This window comes from Salvia hispanica, chromosome 2 (assembly GCF_029641045.1).
Source record: "Salvia hispanica isolate PSC_SH4W2 chromosome 2, Shi_PSC_v1, whole genome shotgun sequence".
Taxonomy (NCBI): domain Eukaryota; kingdom Viridiplantae; phylum Streptophyta; class Magnoliopsida; order Lamiales; family Lamiaceae; genus Salvia; species Salvia hispanica.
The window spans coordinates 40,683,179-40,703,676 of record NC_142693.1 but is presented as its reverse complement, the minus strand read 5'-3'; the positions used below and the strand labels follow the sequence as shown (position 1 = coordinate 40,703,676).

At 37.9% G+C, this 20,498-nt stretch overlaps 4 protein-coding genes across 7 annotated transcripts; 2 read left to right on the top strand and 2 right to left on the bottom strand.

Annotated features, from left to right (window-relative positions):
* The first annotated feature begins 15 nt into the window (after positions 1-15).
* On the top strand, positions 16-5,470 carry LOC125195110 (uncharacterized). The gene is made up of 9 exons (XM_089065781.1): positions 16-621; positions 1,314-1,499; positions 1,753-1,845; positions 2,379-2,561; positions 2,651-2,753; positions 2,899-3,084; positions 3,478-4,598; positions 4,675-4,991; positions 5,073-5,470. Exons 1-9 carry the CDS (start codon positions 379-381, stop codon positions 5,131-5,133), a joined length of 2,493 nt encoding a protein of 830 aa, XP_088921907.1. The 5' UTR covers positions 16-378; the 3' UTR covers positions 5,134-5,470.
* A 1,703-nt stretch (positions 5,471-7,173) lies between these two features.
* WNK4 (WNK family serine/threonine-protein kinase 4) lies at positions 7,174-10,741 on the top strand. 4 transcript variants are annotated; one of them, XM_048099207.2, is made up of 8 exons: positions 7,180-7,428; positions 7,501-7,605; positions 7,963-8,228; positions 8,715-8,932; positions 9,081-9,238; positions 9,320-9,635; positions 9,703-10,023; positions 10,175-10,741. In XM_048099207.2, exons 2-8 carry the CDS (start codon positions 7,516-7,518, stop codon positions 10,579-10,581), a joined length of 1,776 nt encoding a protein of 591 aa, XP_047955164.2. In that variant the 5' UTR covers positions 7,180-7,428; positions 7,501-7,515; the 3' UTR covers positions 10,582-10,741. The 4 variants fall into 4 exon arrangements, with proteins under 4 accessions (XP_088921556.1, XP_088921555.1, XP_047955164.2 ...); XM_089065428.1 differs by having other exon boundaries at positions 7,361-7,379; XM_089065430.1 differs by having other exon boundaries at positions 7,174-7,605; positions 10,253-10,741.
* A 5,631-nt stretch (positions 10,742-16,372) lies between these two features.
* On the bottom strand, positions 16,373-17,437 carry LOC125202506 (transcription repressor OFP3-like). Its single transcript, XM_048100910.2, has one exon. It carries the CDS (start codon positions 17,368-17,370, stop codon positions 16,507-16,509), a length of 864 nt encoding a protein of 287 aa, XP_047956867.2. The 5' UTR covers positions 17,371-17,437; the 3' UTR covers positions 16,373-16,506.
* A 706-nt stretch (positions 17,438-18,143) lies between these two features.
* LOC125208748 (protein GRAVITROPIC IN THE LIGHT 1) lies at positions 18,144-20,498 on the bottom strand. The gene is made up of 2 exons (XM_048108346.2): positions 20,133-20,498; positions 18,144-19,847 (listed from the first exon to the last, which is right to left on the bottom strand). The coding sequence occupies exon 2, from the start codon at positions 19,817-19,819 to the stop codon at positions 18,464-18,466; it is 1,356 nt and encodes a 451-aa protein (XP_047964303.1). The 5' UTR covers positions 19,820-19,847; positions 20,133-20,498; the 3' UTR covers positions 18,144-18,463.

The following is a 20,498-nucleotide window of genomic DNA, read 5'->3' as shown; positions in this document are numbered from 1 at the left end:
GACTATTCTTTTCCTCATTCTCGTGGCGTCTCGCCTTGCTGCCGCGCTATTTGTAGATCTTTTTCACTACGAAGAGAAAGAGAGAGAGATGAGAGCGGTTTTGTTTTCTCCTCTGCACTCTGCAAATAACTGAAAATGGGAAGGAGAGATGAATTCTCTGACTGAAGAAATCTGAGAGAGAATTGAGGACACAAGCAATTAAGGCTGGAATTTTATTGCTATACGTCTGCGCAAAACCCCCAAATATTTCTAAACCTTTCGCTTGGGGTTTTAACTTGCTGAGGAGTGAAACGATGATGATTAAGAGGCGGAGAAGTGAGGATTCTTCTCATTGATTGAATTGTGGTTTTGTTTGATTGTAAGTAACTCAAATCGAGAATGGGAGAGTTGAGCTCCGAAATCGACGTTTTAGCGGCGGAGGAGCGGGCGGATTTTGGCGTGGCGCGGAAGGCGACTCCTCCGGCTGATCCGGCGTTGATTAGTGAGGAGTGTTTGTCTGCGGCGGGAGATGCGGCGGAACAGGTGCTGAATTGCGTACACCCCACACTCGACTCGGAGGAGAAGAGGAGAGACGTCATCGATTACGTTCAGCAGCTCGTCAAGAGTCAATTGAATTGCGAGGTAATCGATTTTGGTCTTTTCTCTCTCTCCCCCCTCGAAATTGAATTAGATTTTTTTTTCACATTCTTTTTCAAATTGAATTATTTTTTAAATGTGCATGTCGGTGGGAGCGTATGATTCTGCTGATTTACGATTATTTTATCATTGTTTTCTATGGATCTGAATTTTAATTTTTTTCTTAACCTGTTATTAATGGTGAAGGTGGTAGTTGGGAGAGACTGGAATTGATTAGAGATAATTATGTTGAGGAAAGACAAAGCTTTTACGACTTCTTAGGCTCCTAGTGTTTGGATTTAGTACTAATCTTGATTTTTGCAATTTATGAAGAACAGTTGTTTGCCACAAAACATCCAATGCGTTTGACTAATTTGGGCTCTGAAGTCTGACCTATCTGGATTCCTTTTTTTTATGTGGTAAAGAGAAAAACAAACTCATGTGTGTGTATGGTCCTATCCTATGCTATGTGCTGATCATGACAAACTAGGATGAGTTATTTTCCCACTAAGAAATGTACTAATTAACTTAATTTAATCTAATTCTTTTGAATCCCCAAGAAGGATGTTTCTCTGTATTATTATATTCCAGGTCAAACAACTTGCATAGGGGATTTTTTTATGTGTAAATTAATCATTTAATATAGCAGCTCATTTCTCTCTCATTTAATGTTGGCTATTTCGTGTTGGTATCATCAGGTTGTTCCCTATGGGTCAGTGCCACTAAAGACGTACCTACCAGATGGTGATATTGATTTGACCATCCTAAAAGGTCCAAATGCGGAGGAATCTTTGCCCCATGACGTTCTCTCTCTTTTAGAGGCTCAAGAAAAGAATGAAGATGCTGAATACCAAGTAAAGGACACTCAGTTTATTGATGCTGAGGTACTTCTTCTTAGCAGCTCTATATGAAGTGGAGTAGATGATACTACTGTTTTTGCTTTTAATTGTTAATAATACTAGTACTACCTTTCTACTACTTGGATATAGCTTCTGGGTATGCTTTGTTTAAGAAGTTAAAGATGCCAACTTTCTCAGTTTCACTCATTACATATGCACTCTGTAACACAGAAAGCCATTACTGTCTTCCATTTTTTGGGGATTTGGACTGATTTATATATCTTGCTACTGATGCCAGGTCAAACTTGTGAAATGCTTTGTGCAGAACATTGTGGTTGATTTATCCTTCAATCAGCTTGGTGGACTTTCAACACTCTGTTTTCTTGAGCAGGTAACTGCGAAGTCTTCATTTTTCAGGAGTTGGTCGCCCAAAAGTCGAGGATTGTGTTTTGATCATATGCTCGTTTTGGTGCTTTGCGAGATAATAATTACTTTTTTGATATATAGTAGTATATCCCTAGCATGGAATGCAGAAGTAGAAATCCCTTTCCTATGAGTATGAACTCTGAAGTATTTGTATTCGATATATATGTGCATGTGCTTATAGTAATGTGTATATAATTTGCGTGGATTTATTGAAGTCCCATATTATTAATACCTTTTGAAGTGTGTTCATGTGGTCATATGCAAAGGAGAATATTGGAAAACTGGAGTGTTATTTCAGCTTTCTTTTAACTTGTTGTTCCACGCATTTTCCAGTTCAACTCTTTCAAGTCTATGCACAATTGTACAAGGTTGCTTGACTACTGCCGAGTCATGCACTTGCAGGGTTATTTAATGCTTCCTTTTTCCAAATATTAACCTCTGAAGTCACATGTGTGAGGTATGGTTGTTTAACACAATTTTTGAACTTTTACTGATCAGGTTGATCGTCTTGTTGGGAAAAATCACGTCTTTAAACGTAGCATTATCCTGGTTAAGACTTGGTGCTATTATGAGAGTCGTATACTTGGGGCACACCATGGTTTAATTTCGACATATGCTTTGGAAATTCTTGTCTTATACATATTCCATTTCTTCCATTCATCGCTGAGTAGCCCTTTGTCGGTGAGTACCTCTCATTCAATACGGCTCTTGGAAAGAGAAGTGTATGGATGGGTTTTTGTTAGTTCCTTACTTTTGTTCTTTGTATACAGGTCCTCTATAGATTTCTGGATTACTACAGTCAGTTTGACTGGGATAATTATTGCATCAGTTTAAAAGGTCCAGTTCATAAAGCATCCCTGCCAGAAATAGTTGGTGAGCAATCCTCTTCAATAAATTCAGTGATAGTATTATTTTTTACCATGATTCTACTATCTGATAGTGGACACACGCTGATACACTTTCCTGCTTTAAAACCCTTGTTGGCCCGTAATAGATTTATTTTCTTGATTTTATGCAGTGAAGATGCCCGAACACCGGTGCAACCGTCTGCTGCTTACTGAAGAATTCTTGAACAGGTCCATGGAACTGTTTTCAGTTCCATCCAGGGGACTTGATGCAAACCCGAAAGCATTTCAACCAAAACATCTGAATATTATTGACCCACTGAAGGAAAACAATAATCTTGGGCGCAGTGTACACAGAGGTTAGGATAGTTAGATATGATTTTTTTTTTATTAGCATTGTGCTCTATATGATTAGATAGCTGTCAAGCTGATGGAAACTGTCAAATACTCCCTCCTTTTCCTAAAAATAGAAATTCTTTCCTTTTTAGTCCGTTTCCTAAAAATAGAAACTCTCCATTTAAGGAAATGGACCCCACAATCCACTAATTGGAAATGGAAAATGTCAAATACCCATTTTTCTCTTCCTCTCTCTTACTTTACCAATTTTGCATTTAAACCCGTGGTGTTTCCAAGTTCCTATTTTTAGGAAACGGAGGGAGTAGTAATTGTATATTTCAAATATATAGTTTTTAAAAAATATTCTCTAGGAAATTTATGTGGTTTTTACCAATAGTTATATTTGCTGGTACTAGGAAATTTTTACCGCATAAGGAGTGCATTTAAGTTTGGTGCTCACAAGCTCGGTCAGATTCTTTTACGCCCAACAGATGAAGTTGGAGAGGAGATCCGTAAGTTTTTCTCAAATACCCGTGCAAGACATGAGCATCAACATCAAAGTGGCGCTGGACCCTTTGCCCTAGAATTTAGTGATGAAGAGTCGTTGAGTGCATCTTTATCATCCCCGATTGAACTGTTATCTGATGATGACATGCTTGGAAATTCTTCCATCAGTGATTTTGAGAATGGAAGTGTCTCTGATGAACAGATATCTATATTAGAGTCTAGTGGTGAGCTAGACAGGCACTCGACGAAGGAAGATTCACCTGAGATGGCCTCGGAAGCTTGCGATTCTGCTGATGAGGCTTTTGTTTCAAGGAGGAAGTATGGCCTTGCAACATCTCATTCACATTCAAGGAGTGACAGGCAAGCTTATGCATTAAGCTCCAGTAATGGCGGATCTTTGCCTGATAATCATTTCCATAAACTGCATTATCTTGCCTCAAGATCATCTGCAGAGAGTGGAACCTCAGAGGATCACCAAATTAGTTCAGCATGTGATTCCGAGAAGTTTGGCTTCAATCCCTGGTTGAAGAACAGAGAAGAATGCGTTCAAATGGATAACACATTTCAATGGTGTATGGACAACCATGAAGCTGCCTGCAGCTGCATTACTGGTTCTAATTCGACTTCAAAGGCAAGCATTCTTGAAAATCGGCCTCTTGATTTTAGAGAAATTGACTCTGCAAGCGCGGGAGGCGAATCAGAAACTTTCAATCCACTAGCTGATCTAACTGGAGATTACGACAGCAACATTAGGAGCTTGCTTCGTGCTCAACTCTGCCATGGCTTTGCGTTATCTGCAGCATCTTCCAAGAATCCTTCATCACTGCCTTCAAATATCCAAAAGAAGAAGCCATGGGAAGTTGTTCGTAAATCAATAATACTCAAGGAGAAAGAGTTCCCAAAAATTGATTTACACTTCATGCCCACGGACAACATTATGTATGCTAGCGTGGATTCTACCTTACTTGGTTCCCCGCGTCGTGAAGGAACAGAGAAAGCTCGAGGACTTGGCACCTACTTCCCGAATATGGTATAGAATTCGCTCTTATTATTTTTTTGGCTGCATTCACCTTTATCTTTTTTTCTTAGGAGTTCATTATCTGCAGAGTACTTACTACATGGAGAGGCCTTCCAATTGGAGAGGAAGGAATAACTTTCCAGGCAACCAAAACTACCACAAATACAGCCATAGTAACGGCTCATACCCTGCTGTCGAGTCACATTGTTCCATAAATGGCATCCGTGATGTGCTACCTGCACAAAGAGGACAAAGAAAGAGGCCAGATGTAACGTGTCAATCTCCTCGTTCACCTGGAGGTGGGAATCCGATCAATGGGTGCATAATCGAGTTTGGTTCTGTCGGGAACCTTGCAGAAGAGGTCTTATCAAGCTCAGCTATGGCCGCGGAAACACAGGGAGGAAGGTACTCAAACATCATCCGCTCCCTCGTTTCTTGAAAGTATCGATCATTTATAGGGTTTAAAACAGGGTTATCCGCTCTCAGGGTTGCAGGGCAGTCGATCCACCTGAAGAATGAAGACGAGTTCCCTCCTCTGTGCCTATGAACTTGTACAGAAGAGCCGATGGGGGCAATGCGGATTCAGAGACTAACTATAAACAGCATGACTTTAAGTAGGTAGCCATAACCACTCTCGTACGATTCGTACGTGGGATACAGTGGTATAGCGTTCGGGTTCAATCGTGTGAACTTAGCTCCATCGAGCCATTGTTACCGATGAACTAAGGTCAGGTTTGGTGGTGAACAATCTTTTATAACTCAACTTCTCATTCCTTGTTATCAATTGGCAAGACAGCAAATTTGATGTTCTAAACTATCTATTCTATAATTTAAGAAGCAGCTTTTCAATCACCCATTGATGATTGGAAACTAGTTTGATGGAATATTTGTAGATAATTACTATTAGGTGATCGATTAGATAACAATAGATGTGTTCATGTGAGCCAAATTAATCGCATAATCAATTCACTTTTCCTTTATATTTTACCCTCATTTTCCATTTTTAATTATGAAAAATCAAACACGAAAATAAAGAAAATAAGGTGTGCATTATGTTTATGATGGATATAGTATATATTTCCTATTTTTGCAAAGTACTTTTGAAATATAAATCAAATTAATAGATATATATTGGATTATATATATTGTATCAATTAGTTGTCTAGATTGTGTTTCATCTTTTATTTAGTACATGGTGGTATGATTTTATAGTTTATGGGGTAACATGTTTTGTATACTTGTTCGTGATGGACAACAGCTCTACATTCCACTGATTTTTGTTTAACTATCAATTTTATTTTTGAAGAAACTGAATTAGTACAATATAATTATTGTGGCGAACATTTCATTTTCCCTAGGAATTTTATTTGTGCACGTAATTAATTAGGTCCCCACAGACTCATATAGTAGACATTTTTTGTGGATAAAAATAGAAGAAATCAACAACTCCATCATTATAATATCGACGACTCCAACAATTATCCCAATGCATCGCTTCCACTTTATTTATTAAGAAATTGATTGACATATACCGAACCTCCTTTTCCTCATATTTTTGTGCCATATTTATGGTTGAAAGGATATACTACTAGTACTTATTTTTAGTTCATTAACATTGGATATTAATATATTATTATTGGAAGGATTTTAACATTTTTTTTATCAAAATTATTTCCAGGAAGTATTCACGTTTTTTCATGAATGAGGGGGTGATTATACTATTTTTCCGGCTCGACGCTACGGGACATTAGGCTCTCGGGACAGTCGAGAGAGGCGCCGCCCCTCCTACTCCTACATTCGCTGCTGGTGACGAACAATTATTTGTAACATACTCTAACAACTTCTTATAGGGAATACATCATAAATGAACGAATCAAATGCAAAAACTGAAATGATTCTCTCTCATTAAAAAAAAGAAATAAATAGTAGTAGCTCCTATAGTCCGAAGATATTTTGATCCAAACTAAAATATTTTAAAGACTTTGTAACAATATTAAAGAATAAAAATGCATGGAAACTAAAAATGTAGTTGTAGCTATCACTACATTAGTAATACACATTGTGATAAATAATTACGAATTACTAATATTTAATTATTTTATTAGTATCACCTGACATCTGACAAATATCCAGTGGATTACTACCTGATAATATTATCTGAAGAGGCAAATTCAAAATCGGCAATCTTATTAAGTTTACAACTTGGTTGAATTTTCAAACAGTGCGACACACACACACTAACTTAAGCCGCCAACTCCGTCACGTCACACTCTGTTCTCCAATTAAAATCTCATCATATCCAAATACTCTCTATATTATAATTTTGTCTTCGTCTAAGCTGAGGCAACTGCCATTGCAGCGATTAAAATTTGAAAAATCAATTAAATGTGATACAAATGCTACTAACTTAGTAAAGACCTTCTCCAAAACCACCCCAATTTCTTGCCGTGAACGTGAAAAACTAGGGTTTCCGTAATTGCTATTGCTACAATAACTTGCACCAACATTGCCAGAGGCGTCGCGACCTTCTTCATTCCTTCCAATTAGTACAACCATTCAACTTTTTACCACTCGCCGAGCTCCTTTCACCACTTTTTTTTACTCTCTACAAATAGAAATATTCAGTCAAAGTGGCTGTCGCTTTTCGTCGAACACTTGGGCTGCGTATAATCCAATTTGTTATCATTATTATTAATTATTAATATTATTATTCTTGAAGGTTTATAACTTTATAAAGATGCTTCTCTTTATTCCTCATTTTTTAAAACTAAACTGCAATTTCAGGTGAAACATGTGTGCGCTCCTCTCTCTTGATTATACGTCAATCAAATTCAATTATTGTGTATGCATAAAATAAGACTTCTTTTCCATAAAAGGTGATTGCTTTGATTAATTAACTGCTCAAATTCTGCAGAAGATTTAAGCAAACATGTATAAAGCAAGATTCGGTGAGCATGGCCATGAATCCATGGAGGAGCAACCCTACGTTGAAACTGATCCCAGCGGTCGTTATGGTCGAGTAATCCTCTCTCCCTCTCTTTATTGGTATTGCTAGTTTCATGTAAAAATCAAGTTTTTTTGGGGTCTAGTTTATTTGTTTATGTGTATATTTCATTCCTCTTCAAATTGCATAGTTTAATGAAGCATATATATGAATTTCCTAATATATTGAAGCATAAATATCAAGTAGTACTATTTGAATATGGTTGATGTTTGGTATAAAAGGAAACAATTTGATTTTCCTGGTAACTATCTTGGCTTTACAGATATTCACTATTCATTTGTTTTATCTCAATGAATTATTAAGTGGCTAAGTTATGGCTGATGGCTTTGATTATTTAGTAAAAATCATCCTGTACTTTGTTTTGATTGATAGTTGGAGGAGGTGTTGGGGAAGGGCGCGATGAAGACGGTGTACAAGGCGATTGATGAGATGCTCGGGATGGAGGTAGCCTGGAACCAAATCAGGCTCGTCGACTTGCTTCAATCCTCAGAGGACTTGGAGCGTCTCTACTCCGAGGTTCACCTTCTCAGCACCCTCAATCACGTCTCAATCATCCGATTCTACACTTCTTGGATTGATGTCAAGAACAGAACTTTCAATTTTATCACCGAAATGTTCACATCCGGGACCCTGAGAGAGTAATCTTCCCTCCCCACTAATAGGCCTTTGTAGAAAATTACAGTTCTAATAGAGATGGCATTAACAATCTTTGCGCGTGCACGCGCGCGTGTGTGTGTGTGAAGAAACTATGAATTAGGTATAGCTAAGATTATATTTTAGGTATTTTTAGTTAATCACAACAGCTTAGAAGTTGAATGAACAAAACGTATTTATGGCATTAATAAATCTTTGTGTTAAGAAGTATCTGAATTAGGAATGCCTAAGATGAGGTTACAATCCTTTTTAGTCATCGAAAATTGAGAAATTGAATGAACAATAACTCTGGCTTTAACAAATGTTTTTCTGTGTGAGTGATGAAACATCTGAATTAGTTATAGCTAAGAATAGATTATTAGTTATCAAAAGTTGAGAAGTTGAATGAAAGAAAAACTATATGGTTATATTTGTTTTTTTGCTTTCATTGCCATTCTGTAACTCTGTATATTGTCTTGGCTTTGATGCAGGTATAGGGCGAAGTACAAACGAGTGAACATTCGGGCTATAAAGATATGGTCTCGGCAAATACTTGAAGGCCTTGTATATTTGCACAATCACGATCCTCCAGTGATACATAGAGACCTCAAGTGTGACAACATATTCGTTAATGGTCACCTCGGAGAAGTGAAGATCGGTGATCTTGGATTGGCAGCAGTTCTCCGAGGTAGAGCCCACAGTGTTATAGGTATTTGGTTGCTCGTCTCTCTTCTATTTCTCAAAGCACCTCTGAGGTGACCATTCGAACTGTGGACACATGTTTAGATCTCATGTTAGGCACATTCTGTGTTATATAATGGCGGTCATATTTATATATAGCTCTGTTGTGCTCCTAGGTACGCCTGAGTTCATGGCACCCGAGTTGTATGAAGAGAACTACAATGAGCTCGTCGATGTGTACTCGTATGGAATGTGCATCTTGGAGATGATTACTTCTGAGTATCCATATAGTGAATGCACCAATCCTGCTCAGATATACAAGAAAGTGATATCAGTAAGATCACTATGCCATATTTTTTGCCGAAATCGTTTAGAAACTAATCATAAACTGAAATTCATCGTTCATGATTCAAAGGGTAAGAAGCCAAGGGCATTCTACAAAGTTCAAGACTTGGATGCACAGAGATTCATTGGGAAATGTTTGGAGACTGCATCGAAGAGGCTGTCGGCGAAGGAGCTGATGCTCGACCCGTTCCTTGCTGTTGATCAAGCTGATGATTGCTCTGACTCAAGCATCAGGTGCCAAAAGCCTTTCTTGAACGACAAGATCGCACTTGAGCACCTGGATCTGAACGATGATGATGCTCCGAGAACTAACATGACGATCACTGGAAAGTTAAACCCTGAGGATGGCGACATCATTCTCAAAGTGCAGATTGCTGATAAAGAAGGTAGAACTTGCTTGTTTTTCCCACTCGCTCTGTTTTGTTGCTGATTCTTTAAGCTCTCTGTTTTCAGGTGCTGTAAGGAATGTTTTCTTTCCCTTTGATATCGTGAGTGATACCCCAATTGATGTGGCAAATGAGATGGTGAAGGAGCTTGAGATTATGGACTGGCAGCCATCAGAGATAGCCAACATGATTGACGGGGAGATTTCAGGTCTTATTCCGGATTGGAAGGCTGAGAATCCTCATTCAGCTCATCTTCATGTACTGAACTATCAAGAAGATGATTATGATCACCAAAACCTATTCTCGCCATCCTCGTCTTCCCAAGTGTCTGCCTTGGGCTCTTTTGCGTCTCACAGGACAGCTGAGGCAAAGCCTAACTGGATACAAGGTATTGTCGATGCGATCTCATTAGGCCACTCGTTCACAAGCTTCATATATTGATGGGTTGGTTAATAGATTAAAACCAAAAATCATAGCAAAGTTTGTGTTTTTTGAGGCCAAGATCATAATCAAGAATGTATGCTTAACTGTCTTTGTAGGTGACTTTTTTGATGAGACCAGTTCCCAGAGCTCCACACATTCTGAGAAGTATTCTAACTGGGCTTACTACTCTGCAGATGAACACGAACACGAACATGTAGTAAGCCCAAATTCAAGGTTCTATCCCGGAAAAAAATCAGCCATGGGGGTAAAATACTCCGTGGAAACCCCTAGGCTTACTAGGAATAGGTCTTTAGTAGATACTCGAAGCCAGCTGCTGCACCGGTCACTAGTGGACGAGGTTAACAGAAGGCGATTGTTCAAGACTGTTGATGCAGTAGAGAATATAGGGTTCCGATCTCCTTATGAAGGTTTGAGTAAAACTCCAAAAACACTCAATGGCGCTTATCAGCTTAGGCTCACGGATCATGGTAAAAGACAAGAACAGAGAGCACGGAGAGGCTAATTGTGTCGCTCTAGAATCTATAGATGCGTACACGAAATACCACGACATCCTGTAAGTATAGGCAAATGTATATGGTGAATCAATGTATAGGTTTATGCCAAATTTGATTGTTGTCATTGTTGAGTTGTGTTATATTCAGCTTAGCAGCGTTTTTCGTGTCCGACGTTTCTCGTGTGTTGTGTCGAGTGCGAGTCGTGTGTATAGTTGGTGTTTTTACCGAGACGGGGCATTTCATCGGATGTAGCATCGAGACATTTCATCGGATGTAGCATCGAGACGGGGTGGTAGGGACCAAGGCCTTCTAAGACAGCTATGTTTCCACATTCATTCATCGAACAAAGATGATAGAACCTCTAAAAAAGATGATAGAAAATTTGGGATTTGATGCTAAAAATTGAGAGCCCTCCACTTTTTTTGTGTCTATTTTGATGGTGAATGCAATCAACTTTGATTTTACTAATGTGCAACGTGAAATTATTAGCTGTTTGAAATTTCTTTCTTAGTCTTTACTTTTGAATCATAAGGTCTCAATGATATGATATCTTATTAATTTGGATATTATTACTAACAAAACTAATTGAAAATAAAGGTATCTTTCTCTCTGGCAAATTCGATGTCAAATTTTATTCTACATAATTACTATGTGAAATCATAAAAAGAAGCATTGTAATTTGTTACTGTATCAAATTGAAAACAGCCTTAACTGTATTAGCATATTATGTCAAGTTGTAATTAATTACTATTTACTACTCATAATATTAGTAGTATAATTTTTGCATGTTGACACGCCTTTATAAAACTTGAAGGTGGATCCCTACGCAATTATGGTGTTTAATCTCTCACTAAATACTTTTTATTCAAATGGTTTATTGTGTTCAAAGTATAATTGATAATATGCTCCATACCTGAAAAGGTATTCATTATATAACTGATAATAGGCTCCATATTGTGTTCAATTAATATGTTGTGTATTAGAATTACAAAGAGATACGAGATCAAATAAATAAAAATATCCAGATCATAGTCTAACCATTTGTTAAGGAATATATTTAAATTTTTATAATGCTACTACATCCGTGTGAAATTTCTCTCTTTTCTTGATATCATTCATGTGAGACAAGATTCGACAGCTACCACCAATAAGTCTAAAACAAACTTTCACGTTTTTCATTAACCAAAAAATATACACTAGTACTGATTTAATTAGGTGCTATTTAATTTAGGCCATCCGCAACGCTATCTCTTATCCGTCTCTTAACCGTTTCATCTCTTCACTATTCATGGGCCCCACTGTACTTTTCAGCTCATCTCTTAACTAAGAGACAACACCTGCAACCCTCCATCTCTTAACCATCTCTTAACCATCTCTTAACTATTCATTCAATTTCATTTTTTATTTTTAATTCCAACAAATTCAATTAATAAAAAACATACTTCATTATAAATAAAATAAAATTACAATTTAAAATACATAAAAAAATAAAAAAGACATAATTAAAAAACTAGAAATTACAAATTGCACACTTAAACTCAAATAAAAAAAAATGGAGGCAAAGAAGCAGAAGAAGGAGTTCTCTAGTGACGATCATCTAATGGTTGCCAAATTTTGCCCAAATGTGCTCCATTAGATCCTCCTGGAGTTGGGCGTGGGCGGTAGAATCACGTGTCCTTGCCCGAATAGACAACCGCTCTTGCAAAGACGGATGCACTCCCGTTCGAGGCGGACTACTTGCGGTTGAGCTTCCCGGGGTTTCAGGGTCGAACCAATTTCCCGCCTCAGGTCCTTCATCGGCGACAATCATGTTGTGCAAGATTATGCACGTATACATGATGTCGACCATATTCTCTATAAACCACTGTCGAGCCGGGGCTTTGATAATGTTCCATCGAGCTTGGAGAACCCTGAACGCTCTCTCCACATCCTTGCGAGCAGACTCTTGCTTCTGCGCAAAAAGAGACTGCTTTTCGTCCGTAGGCTTGTTGAACGTCTTCACGAAGGTTGGCCACTTCGGATAGATGTCGTCGGCAAGATAGTACCCCATTTTATACTGGCGATTGTTAGCGACGAAGTTGATGGCCGGCGCTTTACCATTCAGAACTTCAGCAAAGAGGTCGGAGTTGTTGAGCACGTTGATGTCGTTGTTCGAGCCGGGGACCCCGAAATACACATGCCAAATCCATAGCCGGTAGTCGGCGACGGCCTCGAGTATAACGGTGGGGTGGGTGCCTTTGTGGCCGCTCGTGTATGACCCCTTCAACGCCACAGGGCAATTCTTCCATTGCCAATGCATACAATCGACACTCCCGAGCATCCCGGGGAATCCGTGCACTTGTTCGTGAAGACGGAGCAGAAACTGACAATTTGCGGTGGTTGGCTTCTTCAGAAATTCGGCGGTGAAGGCTGCCCGGACGCCTTTGCAGAAGTTCAACAAACAAAGTCACCCAGTGGATTCTCCGACGTGCAGGTATTCGTCGAACGCATCCGCCGTTTGTCCAGTAGCAAGCTGACGGATCGCCGCAGTACATTTTTGGAGCGTCGTGTGGCTAGGACGGCCAACAGCGTCGAACCCTTCTCTGAAGAACTCTTCCCGTGCCGCCAATGTGTTCGCGATATGCAAAAATAGCGGGCGTGACATACGGAAACGGCGACGGAAGTAGATATCTCCCCACACCGGGTTCGGACTGAAGTAATCACGTTCCAACCTTGCGGCGGCTTCCTCCCGGTTACGGTGGATGTATGTCCGGCGTTGCCTAGGAGGCGCGGCGGCTTCCTCCTCCCTACGTCGATCTGCTTCTAGCGATTCTTCCATTATCCGACGCATTTGCTCAAATGGATCCATAATTGATTAAATTTGGGAGAAGAAAAAAATAAAGGAATGATTTTATAGAAGTGATTGGAGAGGAAAGAAAGAGAGATGAGAGAATAAATGTGTGTTTGTGTATAAAATGGAGAATGGAGAAGAGTATATATAGAATATAAAAAATAAAAATAAAAATAAAAATAAAAATAAAAATTAAAAATATTACCGTTCAACGGTAATATTACCGTTTTTTATTTTAAATTTTTTTTTTTTTTGAAAAATCTGATTTTGAAAAAAAAAATTTGAATTATGACGTCATAAATCCGACGCCCACTCGCGGGTCGGCGAGTGGGCGTCACGCCACCAGCCCGCGCGCGCCACGTGGCGCCGGGCGCGTGTCTCGCGACCTCGAGACTTGCCTCGTCGGGACGCGTCGGGCGTCGAGACATCTCGTCTCGTCGAGACGAGACGGGAGCCGCAACGCTGTCTCGATGCCGTCTCGTCTCGTCGAGACGAGATCGAGTCCGCAACGAGGCAGCGTTGCGGATGCTCTTATTTCCGATGTGGTCGTACAAATTAAAAGTCGATCTAAAACTTACATATAATAGTGGAATTTCTTCGAAAAGCAATTTAATTTGTTGAAATTGTTTTGTAACATCAACAATAATTTTAAAATATCTGAATAAAAATAAAGGTGATTCATTTACTTTAAGCAGATATTTAATTTTGCATTTATAGAATAGCTGATGCATTATAAAATAATACTACTACCTCCGTCCTCCAAAATTTGTTCCATTTTCCCATTTCCATCCGTTACCAAAAATTTATCCCATTTCACTTTTACCATTTTGGTAGTGGACCCTATCTCCACTAACTCATTCATACTCACATTTTATTATAAAACTAATATATAAAAGTAGAACCTACAATCCACTAATTTTTTCAACTCACTTTTCATTATATTTCTTAAAACCCGTGTCGGGTCAAAGTGGAATAAATTTTGATGGACGGAGATAGTAATATATATATATATATATATATATATATATATATATATATATATATATATATATGCGTGATCTGTCACACATTTCTTCCTTTTGTATGATTAATTGTTGGTGAAGGGATTAAAATAGGGGATAAATTGGCAGAATGCCAAGCGGTGATTTATAGTATATGCTTAGATTTTTGTTGGAGAGTCCCCTCAAACCCAGGTTTTTAGGGGTTCTGTTCAACCATAATTAATTCCCTTATAATATTCTTAAAATTCAAATATATCAATTAAAAACAACGAGCACCTTCATAAAATAAATCACCTTGAGCTCTAATATTTATAGTACTAACTGTTTAAGTTTTTATTCATTTGTATAAAACAAAATTATTCAGATATAATATGCATATTATATTATCATCAATCAAAAATAAATTACTATGTGTTACGCCAAATTTGTACAAACAACATCCAAACTTCACAATATTAAGAGAGAAGTGCAAGTTTAGTATCTAAACTTTGCTGTTTGATCATTTATGGTCCCTAAAGAAAAATATTAACACCAAAAGCTTCTTAATGTTGTCACTGGAAACACATTTGTGGTGCTAATATTTTTCTTTAGGGATCAAGAATATGCAGTTACAAAGTTCATGGACTAAATTTGCTATTCTTTCATAAAATAAAATTGAGAATTCAAACTGAATGTTAATGTAAAAAAAGCCAAAATTGTCGAAAATGACTTTATATTACATGATAATCGAACTAGAAAATGTTAGACGTGAATTATTTTCTATCCTATAAGACCCAAATTTTCTACGCCCTAAATATTAAATTTAACTGAATTATATTACCAATTAATTTTGTTATGTATATTATTTTCTGTAGCAATATAAAAGAAGTGGTCTGAAATTTTATAACAAATTTTCACATGATTTCAAGCTTTATTCGAAATAATTATACACTATTCAATTAAATTAAATAGTAGTAGTTTTTTTCTTAAATTTGAGTAGATATTTAATTTAAAATTTTAATAACTTTCTAAATCATTACAAAATGATTAGCATGTAATTCATTTAAAGTTAACTCATATTTATAAACTAATTTTAATGTAAAATATTTACAAAGTTCAATCATGTTATATTTATCAGTATCACTACTCAAATTTCTACATGATACTTTATCCGTCAAAATTAGTTCAAGTCCGTTTTTTGTAATATGTTCACTTGTTCTTTTTCTCCCTGTTTTTCCATCTTTCTCATATTTATTCAACTCTAATTAATAATATTTTAATCAATTTTATTCTCTCGTATTTTATCAATTTAACATAATAGTATAGTAGTACTTATTTTTAATGTATGAAGAGACTAATATTTTTTCGAGTAACATCAAATCCGAAAATCAAATTCAATCCCGGTGACAGGCATGCGAAGTATGATGAATATATGTTGTTGAAATTACATGAAAATGAAATAAAGTTACAGAAAGAGGTAGACAGCCTTTATTGATGCATGAACAACTAAATCCTTTTACTTTATTTTTCGACAACTCCTCAAAAAAGACGCTTATTCAGCCCTACCTTCGTCTCCTCATATATACAACTTTTAGTGCGTTAAAATTTATATATGGTCGAAAACTTAGAAGGTTTTTAATTTTTCATTAAAATAAAAATTTTAAAAGGAAACAACAAACACTAAAATAACTGTAATTCTCAGACCTGTCAGAGGAATATATATACTTACATATGAATGTAGTCAACCTGAAAAAACATAAATATTCTACACAACAATGCCACTCTTATCTTCTTTGTAATAAACTGTTGACATATGTTCTTACACATTTCTTCTATGTAGGTTGACAAGGTATGCGTAAAATATGGTTTGCTTTTTCATGAAGTTTTCCAAAAAGTGGAATTATTATTCATGCTTTACCTGGTCTAGTATGCACATAATTAATTAATTAGGTTGATGAATAACATTAATCCTAATCATATGAAAAAAAGTGAAGGGTAATCATGCTATATCTTTACAAAAGTAGTTAATTACATTTACAAACACTTAATTTCTTACACCATACATAAATTCAACCAAATTAATATAGAAAAACTAATTTTTTTTCTTCTAAAAATGGCGTTAATTAAGCCATACTGAACCGGATTTGCTGAAACGCCTTGATGATCATATCATGATATTGATTTGGATTCAGTGAGAGATAGCAAGCAAGAAGCTCTTCCAAATCATTAGATGCTCTGATATTATTCTCTACGATCATTTCCATCATCGATTCCTTGAAATCATTTTCTGGATCGAATGAAGCTTTTACAATGGCGAAGCTCTCCGTGAAGAAAATCCCCTTCTTCCTCTCCTCCTCCGCCTTTCTCGACCGCCGGCCGACTTTCCGGCATATTTTCACTCCGCCGGAGAAGGACTTCCGGCTCCTTCTCGGCTTGTCCATCGGAGATTTGACTAACGTGCCGCGGAACATGGCAGACCCTTCCAGGGAAACACTTACACGAGCGTGTTTCCCTGGTGGCTTAGTCTGGATGGCCAACTCTGATGCCACGTTGTTGAATTCCGTGAGGGTATCGGTGCATGTGGCAGAGTCGTAAGGCGTGTCGTCATCAACATCAATGATGATGTCATATGAGCTCAAGTATGAACGGTGGGGGCCACTGAGGGAGTCATTGCAGTGGAAACTTGACAGGGCGGACTCTGAGGAGTCCATCCTGTCAAGAGAGGTGAGATCACCCCGAATAGTTCCAGGCTGACGCGAGGGAGGACTGATTTTTGTGGGAGATGGCATGTAGACGGCTCTTCGTTTGTTGGTGGGCGGGAAGCGATTGTCGATGAGATTGGGATTAATGGTGTCCCAAGTAGAGTAAAAAGGCTTGGTTGAAGATGGCATGTTTTTGTTGTGAGTTGGGAGTTTACTCATGTCTCTCAACTTGTACAACCATGCGTTAGGCATCATCTCCGACAGCTTGAACCTATGCTTCCCCATTTACCTAAGAAAAATATAAAGTACTAACAGTGAGAAAAAATTTGTTGTATGATATTGTGTGGGAATGAAATTAAGAGGTAGAGTTAAATACTAGAAACTTAGGGTGTGTTTGATAATTGAGAGTGTGGGGATCATTCATGAAAGTGGGCTACAAGGCCACATGGACAATATTAAAAAGTTTATTTCATAGATTTGGTGTGATTCGGTTTAGTAAATAAAAGCACACTTGTTTGTTAAGTATGATTAATAGTAAGAAGTAATCGGCTATGATATACTCAGAAAAAGAAATTTAAGAAAACAAAATGAAATATAGAGAGAGGCCCATATGTCTAAGAAAAGAGCTGTATTTTGCCAATTTTATGAGCTCCACAAATGATAGGTGCTTACACGATTTGAACTGTATAAAGGTCACTCCCACGCTTGCAAGCTCACGAATACTTATAAATTTGGGATTCTTTATTAGAGAACAATATTCTAATTTCGTGTTGTATTATATGATTGCTTGCACATACTAATTTAAATGTGTGAATTTAAGTATCATTCACTAATACAAATAAACACCTAATGCAAACCAATCAATTTTGAAGGGGGGGAATTATCAAATTGGATAAGCTAGAGATTCAGTTATGAAATATGATTGTTTTCCTTCCACCAACTGTGTGTATTTGTTTCTGAAAGCAATCAACTCCACAGTCATAAAATTTCACCATTGGCTTCAAATGCAAACTTTTCAAACCAAGCAAGAAAATACTAAAACTCAAAACCAGAGAAAAGACCACTCAACATCTGATGCAACAACAGCAGATTATATACATTTATCTGAAACACATAAAGGTAATTTATATACAAAATAGGATGCTAGTTAAGAGTAATACACAATATAGTAGCGCTGCCAAAGATGCAGCAGATACTGTAATTAGTAATTACAGAGTATGTATTTCAGTCTGATAATCTTACATCGAATGCACCGATGATGCCATATCATTAAGCCAAGCTGAAGCCTGATCCACTGCCTAGGACTGTAATGGAAATAGCGAAAAATTTGCAAAACGTTCTCACAAACAGTATTGGAACTCATTCGTTCTTCCTAACGTCAGCCATTTGAGAACTTCGCTTTAGAAACATATACTTGAGACCTGATCAAACTGCTCCTTAGCAAAAAACCAGGCATTACCATGAACTCAACTTTGTATCTTTGGTGGTCGTTGTCCATGGTTTTGTACTCCTTGAGCTCATCTACAACCTCCATGTAAACATCCAAGAACTCAGTTCCTTGCTTAACACCGAAAGTTTCAGCTTCAGGCTCGATGTAAGCAATCAGTGCCTGCAAATACCATACACATCTTGCCATTCTGACAAATGCACGATAAAACGGGGTATATGGGTGAATCCCATTAGCCACGAAATTCCTGTGGTCCAAATTACCGAAGAATGATTCTTCCATCCTGGGATGAACTACTAGCATGTATTTTGCTCTGCAAAACTTGGCAAAACTAGATTGTGGGTCTTCAATCAAAGCAACGATAGGGTCATCCAACTTCATTATGTTTCCTAAAAAGCAAGGCTGTTGCAGAAACCCATGAAACATCCTTCTGGCGATATAAGCTTCAAACGCATATTTCTTGTGCGACCTCTTTGCATACACAACCGACGATTGTATTGCATATGCAGCTTGGTCTAGATCCCACTCCGAATGTTTCATCAAGGCAATCAATGGCTTTGCAAAATCATGAATAGCTTTTCCAACTGCCCTGACAACACTCTCCAAGGAATAATGATTCAAACCCGCAAACCTTTCCCTCTCGCGCTCCTCAATCTCTTCAGCCAGCTTTTGGTTCTTCGTTTCCAACTCCTGAAGCTTTTTACGCAAATTAGCAACTTTCTTGCCCTTGTTCTTGGCTTGGGATTTCAACTTCTCCAGCTGTTGCTCCTTAACCTTAACTTCAGCAAGAAAAAGAGCTGAACCAGCAGAAGAGGCATTAACTTCCTTCAATTGCTTCTCCTTATAAGCCTTCTTAATCTTGCCAAGCTTATCAAGCTGAAACATAACCTCTTCATCAGCAACTCTAACTTTCTCGGGATCATATGGAACGTGCGCTTCTTGGAGCTTAACATACGCTATTTTTAAAGCCAGAAGCGTGTCAAACAACTGCACAAGCTCCACAGGGGCGCATAAATTTCCACTCTTTTGCAGCTCGGCATGCTTCAGAGAGATTTTTTTGGCGCAAAACAGAGCATCTTCGTCACTTTGTTCATCCGGTAAACGAGCATTGTTGCCAGAAATCATCGGGTAAACATGGTCGCGGTCCACATTCTCGGACGTATGAAATACACCAATGGACCTAAATTTAGAAACTTTGGTGATTTTTGAAACGAATTCAGCTATATTTGCAGGGGGTTTAGAAGTAGCTGCAAACGCCATCCCCTGATTATCTGACTCCAATCCCATTTGCCAGAAGTCCAACCTAGTCCAATATCTGCAGTGAAATCAACAACTTCAACTAAACCTTATTTTTAAAAGAAAAAAGGGAAAATTGCTACAGAGAAGATATCCGCTGCAAACAAAAAAAAAAAAAGAATTTCAATCATCCCCGTAATTAAAGGGATAAAAGGCTGGATATGGTCTCCAATTAAAATATCAACGGCAGAAAACATAAAAAACTAGATCAAAAAATAAACGAATAAAATTGATTTTCTTCAATAAACCCTAGATTCGCCAAATCAGGCAAAAGCGAGAAAGAAAAATTTCGAATTAGACGTACCGCAGAAGACTCAAAACGGAGCAGACAGCAGCAGTGAGGGTAACGCCGCTGCATCCGGCATTGATGAATTGATGAATCAGATAAAGGAGAGCAAATCGGGGACATCAATCATTAGGGTTTGTAACGGGGTAAACGACGTCGTGGCAGAGAGAGAGGTATGAATATGAGTGTGAAATTGGTGGAGCTGAGCAGTAGTTTGTTTAATTGGAATGTGAGTGTGGTGCTCATGGGCTCTGACAACACGCACTGCATGTCCCATTGCGTGCAACGACGTCGTATAAAGCAGCAGGCCTGTATGTGTGTGTTTTCGAGAAGGAAAAGAACAGAAGGGAATCTGCAGTGTGGGTACTGCGAATACACGGAAAT

Coding starts and splice junctions, on each gene's coding strand:
- LOC125195110 (XM_089065781.1), top strand. CDS start 379: ATGGGAGAGTTGAGCTCCGAAATCGACGTTTTAGCGGCGGAGGAGCGG. Junction 3,085..3,477: donor TGGGCGCAGTGTACACAGAG/GTTAGGATAGTT, acceptor TGCTGGTACTAG/GAAATTTTTACCGCATAAGG. Junction 4,599..4,674: donor GCACCTACTTCCCGAATATG/GTATAGAATTCG, acceptor CATTATCTGCAG/AGTACTTACTACATGGAGAG.
- WNK4 (XM_048099207.2), top strand. CDS start 7,516: ATGTATAAAGCAAGATTCGGTGAGCATGGCCATGAATCCATGGAGGAG. Junction 8,933..9,080: donor TAGAGCCCACAGTGTTATAG/GTATTTGGTTGC, acceptor TTGTGCTCCTAG/GTACGCCTGAGTTCATGGCA. Junction 9,239..9,319: donor TATACAAGAAAGTGATATCA/GTAAGATCACTA, acceptor CATGATTCAAAG/GGTAAGAAGCCAAGGGCATT.
- LOC125202506 (XM_048100910.2), bottom strand. CDS start 17,370: ATGGGGAAGCATAGGTTCAAGCTGTCGGAGATGATGCCTAACGCATGG.
- LOC125208748 (XM_048108346.2), bottom strand. CDS start 19,819: ATGGGATTGGAGTCAGATAATCAGGGGATGGCGTTTGCAGCTACTTCT.